Below are 9,329 nucleotides of genomic sequence, written 5' to 3'. Positions count from 1 at the left end.
CTCTTTCATGTTCTAATGTAGGTGAATCCTCAGAAGATTAAGCGAATGTTTTTTGTTCGGATCTTGGAGAATAACTCAAAGAATTTCTTACAGATTATATAAGATAAGTCCATTTATATCAATGCAGTTATGTCAGCAAAATGTTTAGTTCTGTTATTTTAAATTTATTTTCATACTTACTTTTTATTTAGGTCTACCTTTGAAGGAGCAGAAAGCATCTTCATCTGTGAGAGAACTGATCTCTCCTGAGTTATGCGGCCTCTCACCAAGGCTGTGATTGTCATGTTATATAAAGTAGAGAAGTTGTGGAAGGAATAAGGGGAATTAAGGACCTAGTTTCGGGGTCCTTCTGTCACTGGTTTCCACCAATCATCTTTAAAAAGAGAGTCTGGTTTGAAATACATGGAGGGTGAAAGTTGTTGGAGTAGCAGTGGCCACTTCAGACCGTGGGAAGAGTGAGAGAGAGCGATAGTTTACCTCCGTGAACATCTTTGAAATACTTAATCTTCTAGACCTTCCACTGCTTCCCCCAGTGCAGACCAAGCTTAAAGGTAGCACATCTGGCACTGGGAGGTTCACCTTCTGTGTTGAGATCCTTAGGTGGTTTAGATCCACTGCAGCATCCCCTTGTACCCAACATGTCCATTTCACAAGTGTTTCTTATTGCTGTAATAGTTCCCAGGTGTCCTGATAGCCCTGAACTGGCTTTTAATTGGATTGAGGGGAGCCTGAGATCATAGAAGTGCAGAGGTGGTTTAAAGTCTCCATTGTATGTATAGCCTCCTGAGCACAACAGTGTTGTGGAGGCCTTGCCAGCAGCCCAGGTTTGGAACCAGGCACTTTCCTTGGTAAGGCGGCTTGGTGTGTTTACGTATCATGTTTTCGGAATGTTAAGATTTTATGTAATTAGGATTTCTTCCACCCCTCTAATGGAGCTGTCCTGATCAGTACAAGCTTGACAAATGTTTATGCTCCTAGTCTTTGTAGCTCATCTCCTTCTCATGGGTTTTCAGAAAGAAAATAATGATGCTTCTGACTCTTGAGGTTCTTCTACAAGTGTTCCCGGGTCTTTCTGCATGTTTTCTTTACCAGACTGTATAACACATTTAAGGACGTTTTGCTCTACGAATTGATGGTGTAGCAGATGCTCCAGGTTGGAGAAAGATCCAAAAGAACACAAGTTAGTTCAGAGGCTGCTGAAGCGGATAAATGTTGCAACTTTTGCTGGTATTTGGAGACAGACCTCTCGTTCTAGATCAGAGGTGCCTAACCTTTTCACCCTGTAGGCCAGATTTGCAGTGCCAGGCCCCCCTCCACAGGCCAGATCTGGATCTGGCTGGGGCTGTTTTTACAGCCCGACCCCGGCAGACTGAGTGTAGTGGCCCTGATCTGAACACATGGGGTGGGGAGGGTGGAGTGTGGGGAGCCTGGATACACAGGGCAGGGTGTTGTTGTCCCAGTCTGAACAGGTGAGGAGAGGTGGGATGGAGCTGCCTTGATCTGGATGTGTGTGGGGTAAGGGGGAGCAGCCTGGCCTGATCTGGAGGCGCAGGAAACGGGCCTGGCCCTGATCCTGCTGCATGGGCAGTGGCCTGGGAAAGACTGGATCATGCTGTGTAGACCTTGTATTGCTCCCCACTGCCAAGTTTTCCAACTGTTGGGGATCCGTGTGTGTCAGATGTCTTAGCTTCATGGTTTGCACTTAGCCTGCGGTCCAGAAGTTGAAGTTATAGTGTTAACAGCTCTAGACTTCACCCAGGTTAGTTTAACCTGCCAAAAAATCCCTATATAAATTAGCCACCATTGATTTCTGTGCTGTTGTGGCTAGACAGTGTCCAGGACCTGAGCTAGATTGAGCATCACAACAGCATGAGGCATTTTTCAGGGTAGATGTACTCTAGGATATATACGAGTATCTGGAGTCCTGGTAGTAATATGTTGCTTTAGCAGATCCACCCTCCCAAATGTCCCTTTCTTGCTGCTTCAGGGCCTCTTTTATATTTTCAGCTAAGAGATTCTGTGAGTAAGGAGAGACCACATGTCTATTTCTAATCTTTGTTTCACTGCTGATCTGTTTACAGTAAGCGATAGACCTCTTCTGGGGCTTTCCGCTTATATCAGCTATTAGATAACACAGCATGATATGCAGATTCCAGGAGCTGGAAGACAAAAAGGCAGTAAATTTTCACTCTGGTACTTAGGATGCCTCTCCACAGCATTGCTTGTGGGCTCTGGCATCAAAACAAAAGGCGTGGGTGGGTTTGAGCATAATCTGTTCTTCTCTAAAGCATATGTAATGGCTTTGCTAGTAAACACCCTTATATGAACATATTTAGCTTCCATACAGAACTTTTTAATTGAGTCACTTGCGAACATGATATTTGCACCGAGTATTATGACCCCAAAAGATATTAGGATAACCATCTGCTGCAGTGATGACTGCAAATAATGCCTAATTCAGTCAGTTAAGCTGAGTTTCTGTATGTGATTCTTGCAATCATTTGACCTTCTTTTCTCAAAGGTTACTGGGTATGCGGATGCTGGTGAAGAAACTTGCACTGGATATCAAACTGAATTTGTAAAGGTCTTGATAGATTACATTTATCTTCACTTAAAACTGTTTTTGTGCCTGCCAGACACTGCCATGTTTGGTCCGAATGTGCAGCAAGGAGAGATTGCTGGAGGAACGAGTAGAAGGAGCAGAAACACTTGCCTACTTGATTGAAACAGATGTTGAGCTCCAGAGAATCGCCAGCATTACTGACCACCTTATTGCAATGCTTGCTGACTACTTCAAGTACCCTAGCTCAGTCAGTGCAATCACCGATATCAAAAGGGTATGTTATCTCTCTCATTCAGAACAAAACTTCCCAACGCTTGTCAGAGAGGTTTTGAAACTGCAGATAAATTACTTCAGAAATTTAAGTAAAATAATCTTTCAGTTATTGCACTGCTCTGCTTGCAACAGCCTCTTCCAAAACAAAAAATGGGAAGAACTAGGTAGCTTGATAGTATTCTTTTACTTGTAGTTTTCTTACAGGATCACTCAGCACTCTATTCTGTCTAGAAAGGGGACTCCTGGACTTGGTCTGAGACCCCAGCCTACCTTACACTTGACTTGCAATTCCTGGGTATGTTCCTGAATGTAGCCCATGCTGAGAAGGGAAGAAGTGAGGGTCTGATTTGATCAAGGAAAATACTACTTACAAGTACTGTGCTTCTGAGTCGTTGCATGTGTTTCTTCATTATGACTGTCTTATAGCCTGTAAACCATTGAAGTACTTAATGATGTGCTTAACCTTAATTATTTCATTCAATAGAGTAAGCTCATGCAGTACTTAGCTAATCTGCAATTTTTAGTGTTCCTGCCTATTCATAGCTCAGCATAGCCAAAACCTGAGTGAGCATGCACTAACCGATGCCAGTTAAAAAGATATATTTGCAAGTTACAATTATATTATTTTATAAAGATTCTGAATATAATATTTAAAAATTTATTTTAAATAGCTTGACCATGACTTAAAGCATGCTCATGAACTGCGCCAGGCTGCATTCAAGCTCTATGCTTCCCTTGGAGCGAATGATGAAGACATTCGGAAGAAGGTGAGTCTAGGAATGTGTACCTTCAGACAGGAAGTGTCATGAACTTTTATGTCATGGTGAAGAGTAACATCAGTGACTTTTAGCATTACCCTGTTCAAAGCATCATGGGGAAAATGAATGCTGTTATTGTTAACTTAGGCCCTTATATTACACTTTCTTTGCACAAGGTCTAAAAGAATTTGATCTTGAACACTGAAGTTTCAAACACCATGACGGATTACTACAGTAGTATAAATGCTTATTTATGAAAATAACTTTTTTTTTTAACTTGTGCTGTAATGTCTTTCAACGTGTGTCTTGGTTATATTTTGATTTTGGCTATATAGGTATGTTTTATGTATAGTACGCTTTGTGCTGTGATTGTTCTGTGATCTTTGATCATTTTAGTCTTAGAATTTCTAAAGCTCTATTCTGATATATTGTTTGGCATCCTAGTAGACTGCAAATGTAGTCTCAAAAATAAACCTAGAAAAGCAACAGTGGGTCAAATAAAACTTCCTTGTTTGCGCAAGGCAAAATGCATGGGAGCTCACGGTGTATATAAATATCAGACCTGATGAAGAATGTTTTGCATTCGAGAGCTTGTTTACGCTATCCCAACTATGCAGTTGGTCCAATAAAAGATATCACCCTAAGAAATCTTTGCCTCTTGCATAATTCCTGGACCATCACTGCTACATTACTCTGTGATTCTACTGTATGAATTTGTAGCCATGCTGACTGTACAGATGCCACTACTAAAGAGTAAGGTTGGAGTATTGTCTCCTCTTTAGCTAGTCCTTGGTTTGTGGGCCACTTAAGCTGTCTTGAGCTTGGGTACTGTTCAGTTCTAACATAAAGCTGCCGTGTGACTAGCAAAGATCATTGAGGCTGTGGATCAGGGCCCAGGAAGCATCACAGGAACTTTGTGATGGGGGTTTGATATTTCTAGTCATATATTCAAGATATTGAATGAGGATGGTATAATTGCTATGAAAATAAATGCTAACTCAGCAATAGGATTAGATTTTCATTATGAAAAAGGAGAAAATAGCAAGGATGGATTTATCCTCTTGTAACAGGGGGCCTTCTCCGGGGCTGGCTGATCTACCCACCTGTTATGGGCCAACTGCCTGCCTTCTCTCCTGCCATGACTTGTTAATTAATTAATGATATTAATTAGATGGAAGGCTGCCCATTTCTTGCCCCAATGCCAGGGGGTGCTGTCTGTGGCTCCATTTCTCCCCTACACTGCAGCCTAAGCCTTGCAGATGGCATTCATAGTTCTTACTGTCACCGGCCCCACACTGGGCCCCAGAATCCTCCAATCGGGACTCCTCTAAGATCCCTCCATTCAGGCAGCCCACCCCACCCTCATTTGGGCTGCCTAGCTGCCTGAAACTATTTCCCCTCTTGGGCGTGGTCCCCCCGTGACCTTTGGCCACGCAGTCCCTGGCCTCGCCTCCAGGCCAGTCGGAACCCCAGGCCCTCAGCTCTGGGCGTCCCTTGCGGTGGGCCCCTGGCCTTTTAGACCAGTTTGGTCCTGGCCCCAGCATGGACCAGTCAAGGGTACTCTACATCAGGCCTCTGAGTCTCTCTCTCTTGGGTCCACCCTCTGGATCCTACTAGCGGGTGACCCACCTGGTTGTGGGAGCTGGGGTTATTAAGGTGCCCCGACCCGCCTTTCATCAGGGTGGTCACAGCCTGGCACTTCCTGGAGGCTCCCGCACCACTGAGAGCCCCACCAGGCCACCCACTCCCGGCAGCGTGCAGTTTTAGATCATGCCCAGGACCAGAAGCCTCCGAACTGTGCCCTACAGCTCCTCCCTTACCTCCGGGACGTTGCATGCAGCCAGGCGATGTTACTGCCTGCCTGCCAGCAGGGAACTGCTCTGTTTATATGGGCGGCCAGGGATCTAAAATGGCCCCAGCAATCAAACACCTGCTGGCTGCTTGGCTGGGCCCTTAAAGTGGCAGACACCAACAGTGCCCTACCACACCTCTCCAAGCATGTTAACCCTATAAATACTACAAAATCTGATATAGCTTGAGACAGAAATATCACTTGGGTTTAATTCTCTCTGTCTCTCAAATGTCACCATACTAGAAGTAGAATTATCAGTTCAAAGCTGATTATCCTGAAAATATTTTACTATTGTACAGTATGACATACTTAATCTTTTCAGTCACCTTCGTGATGATGTCAGGTTATGTAGAGTTGCACATGCTCTGGTGGACAGGGCGATTCAGGATTCAAACCCACCTTGATAAACCACAAAAATGGGTCCAAGTGGCACAGGCACCACTTGTGCGTGTGGCGTGTGGCAGATTGGGAAGGGATCAGGGAACACCGCAGCAGATAATGCAGGGAGCAGAATACAGAGCAATGGATTGGGGCAGAGAGCACAGGGTAGGGAGCAGAAAGCAGAGCAGCAGATCAGGCAAGAGAAAGGGATCAGTGTGACACTTGGAGGGTCTGGGGTTTATCTTATGGCACTCCTGCCAAAAAGGGTTGGTCCCCACTGAACTAGATGGCCTCCGGAGGTACTGTTCAGCCCTACTTTTCTGTGATTCTTTAATAACAACAGTTTGTGCAAAATTTGTTTCTTAAATATAACAGTAAAATACAGTATTTTACAAAAATAAGGGGGTTTTGTTTGTAGACGAGGAGTAATTTTTTTTCCTTTACTGAACTAGTTTATATCATTTGCCTTGCCTTGGCACCTTAAAATGCAGTCATTCCATCTCTCCCTAAAATAAAAGGGACTACTGAAAAAGTCACACTAATTGTAAAGTGTCTCTTTTGAAAATATTCCATCCTCTGAGCAGAACCCTGGTTTCTCCATATGTGTTTGTCAGTTGTTTAGACAGCTCTAGCTCTTTCTAGATTGTCTCTTACCTGAACATGCTCTGTCATCAGTGCAGTTTGGTTACATGGTGTCAAAAATATTATTACCAAAGAGCTTCTCTGAAACGCATTAAAAAGAACTGTTTACATTTAATGCAGCAACTTCATGCATTCAAACTATTTAATTCTCCATTTAGCTATTAATATCCCATTCCTTTTCTTAAATGGTATCAAATCCTGCTCTTTTTCATAACAGTGTACATAGTGGATTTAAATGGAGTTTCAACAGTGTGAGTTGCTGTGCAATTTTTTGATTGTTGAGATTTAATTTTGTTCCTGCTTCCAAAAACTCTGCTTAATGTGAAGTGATGTTATTTTCAAGAATGTTTAGATGCTGTTATAAGTCTCCCAGAATCCATAACTAGCAGGAGAATACTTCTCAATTCAACAGTGATTATACTAAGAGTGATGGACCAACCATTAAAATAGTGACCTTCAACTATTTTAAGTAGGTGACTAGCACTTGTAGCATCATATTGTGTAGTCTTATTTGCAGTATAGAAGCCTTATGTACAGTTTATGCATTGTTTACCAATGTTTTGGTAACTTGCCTATTTCATACTATTTTTCTATATAGTGCTACATTCTTAACACCTCCATAGAATGATGAAAATTGGACAATTTTTAGTCATGATATCCTGAATAGTAAATGTCTTCTATACTGTACTAGTGAAGAGTTTTTGTAGCGTAAAAGAATGTTTTTTGAAGGACTTCTCTGAATTCAGACCCATTTTAGTGCTTAGCTCTTCCATGGATTACAGTAGGTTGGCAGGATTTACAAAGCTTGCATCATGTTAGAAGTGTGTTTAAAAATCTTTGCCACATGCTGTAATTCTAGTTTTAAAGAAACACATTGGAGTGGAATTCAGAACTACTGTCACTTGTGCAGGGTTTCATTCTTGCCAAATCGAGTATTCTAATATCTTTTTTTTCATCAAACTCTAACCATTTCATAATAACTTTGGAAGATACAAATAATGAAATTTACAATAGTCTCTACAGTGAATTTATTGAAGCAAGCAATAATATGTGAAACGCAATATTGGTAACAACTGACTGGATGGCAGTGGTATGGAGAAGAAACTAGGCGTCTTGGTGAATCACAAACTCAATGCGAGTCTGCAGTGTTACATGGCCGCACAAAAGGGAAATGCAGTTTTGGTCTATATCAATAGGTGCAAGATGCAAGAGGTGATAATGCCTCTACTTGGCATTAATTAGTCCTCATCTAGAGTATTGTGCAAAGTTTGAGCTTCGTGTTTTAAAGAGGACATGGAGAAATTAGAGAGGGTCCAGAGGCAGGTGACAAAAATGATAAATGGTTTGGGACCCAAGTCATATAAAGAGAGGTTGAATGAAATAGGCACGTTCAACTTGTGGAAAAAGCGATTAAGAGGGGACATGATAGCCGTCTTCAAATATTTGAAGGGTTGCCATAACGAAGAGGAAGAACACCTTTCCACCTCCATGCCTATTGCTGCAGAGAGTATGATGTGGACCAGTGACATGCAGTTGCAGCAAAATAGGTTTAGACTAAGTGTCTAGAAGAACTTCTTCACTGTTAGAACAGTGAGGCAGTGAAATATGCTGCATAGGGAAGTTGTGGATTATCTGTCACTGGAGATATACAAGAGGAGGTTGGAAAGCCACTGGTTGGGGATGATATAGGCCGAGCTATGCCTGGAGTACTTTGTGAAGAGCAACACTTCAGAAGCCGAGAAGAGCCCCCTCCCCTCTCTAGTTTCTGGGAGATAATCATAGAAAATGAGGGTTGGAAGGGACCACAGTAGGTCACATTTAGTCCAACCGCCTGCTTAAAGCAGGGCCATCCCCAATTAGATCATCCCAGCCGAAGTTTTGTCAAGCTTGGCCTTAAAAACCTCTAAGGATGGAGATACCACCAACCTCTCTAGGTAACCTGTTCCAGGGCTTCACCACCCACACAGTGAGAAGGTGTTTTCCTGATATCTAACTAAACTTCCCTTGCTACAAGTTGAGACCATTGCTCCTTGTTCTGTCATCTGCCACCACTGAGAACAGTCCAGCTCCATCCTCTTTAGAACCCCCTGTCAGGTGGTTGCTGCCAAATCCCCCCTTCAGGTAGTTGAAGGCTGCTATTAAATCCCACTTCAGTCGTCTCTTCTGCTGACTAAATAAGCCCAGTTCCCTCAGCCTGTCCTCAGAAGTCAGGTCTCCCAGCCCCTGAACCATTTTCACTGCTCTCTGCTGAACTCTCTCCAATTTGTCCACATCCTAGTGGAGGGCCCCAAAACTGGACACTGTACTCCAGGTGTGGCTTCTCCAGTGCAGAATAGAGCAGAATAATCACTTCCGTCGATCTGCTGGCAACACTCCTATCGATGCAGCCCAGAATGCCGTTGGCAACAAAGGCACGCTGCTGGCTCATATTCAGTTTATTGTCCATGGTAACCTCCCGGTCCTTTTCTGCAGAGCAGCTGCTTAGGATGGAAGAAACCCGTGCACAGCTACAGCTTGGGGACCAACTGGCTAAGTGCAGGACTTTGCATTTGTCCTTGTTGAACCTTTTGGCCCAATCCTCCAATTTGTCTAGGTCACTCTGAATCCTAGCTCTACCCTCCAGTGCATCTACTATACTCCCCAGCTTGGTGTTATCTGCAAACTTGCTGAGGGTGCACTCCTGCTTATCTTCCAGATCATTAATAAAGATGTTGAACAAAACCAGCCCCAGGACTGAGCCGTGGGGAACTCCACTTGATACTGCCTGCCAGCTAGACACTGAGCCATTGATTACTACCCACTGAGCCCAAAAATCCAGCCAGCTTTCCAGCCACTTTACAGTCCCTTCATCCAACCCATA

General features: G+C 43.3%; 1 protein-coding gene across 12 annotated transcripts in view; it reads left to right on the top strand.

Moving 5' to 3' along the window:
• ARMC8 (armadillo repeat containing 8) overlaps positions 1-9,329 on the top strand; it is a 108,090-nt gene that overhangs the window by 75,126 nt on the left and 23,635 nt on the right. For 11 of the 12 annotated variants that reach the window (XR_003096464.1, XM_025216825.1, XM_014525240.2 and 8 more), the window contains 2 exons: positions 2,637-2,837; positions 3,508-3,603. Coding sequence is in view for 11 of the 12 variants with exons in the window: in XM_025216825.1 (XP_025072610.1) it covers positions 2,637-2,837; positions 3,508-3,603 (297 nt within the window). In the remaining variant the exon portion in view is untranslated. The remainder of the gene's footprint in view (positions 1-2,636; positions 2,838-3,507; positions 3,604-9,329) is intronic. The other variant, XM_025216826.1, reaches the window with a different exon arrangement.

Source organism: Alligator sinensis, unplaced genomic scaffold, assembly GCF_000455745.1.
Source record: "Alligator sinensis unplaced genomic scaffold, ASM45574v1 scaffold1264_1, whole genome shotgun sequence".
Lineage (NCBI taxonomy): Eukaryota > Metazoa > Chordata > Crocodylia > Alligatoridae > Alligator > Alligator sinensis.
This window is presented reverse-complemented; position numbering and strand designations above follow the sequence as displayed.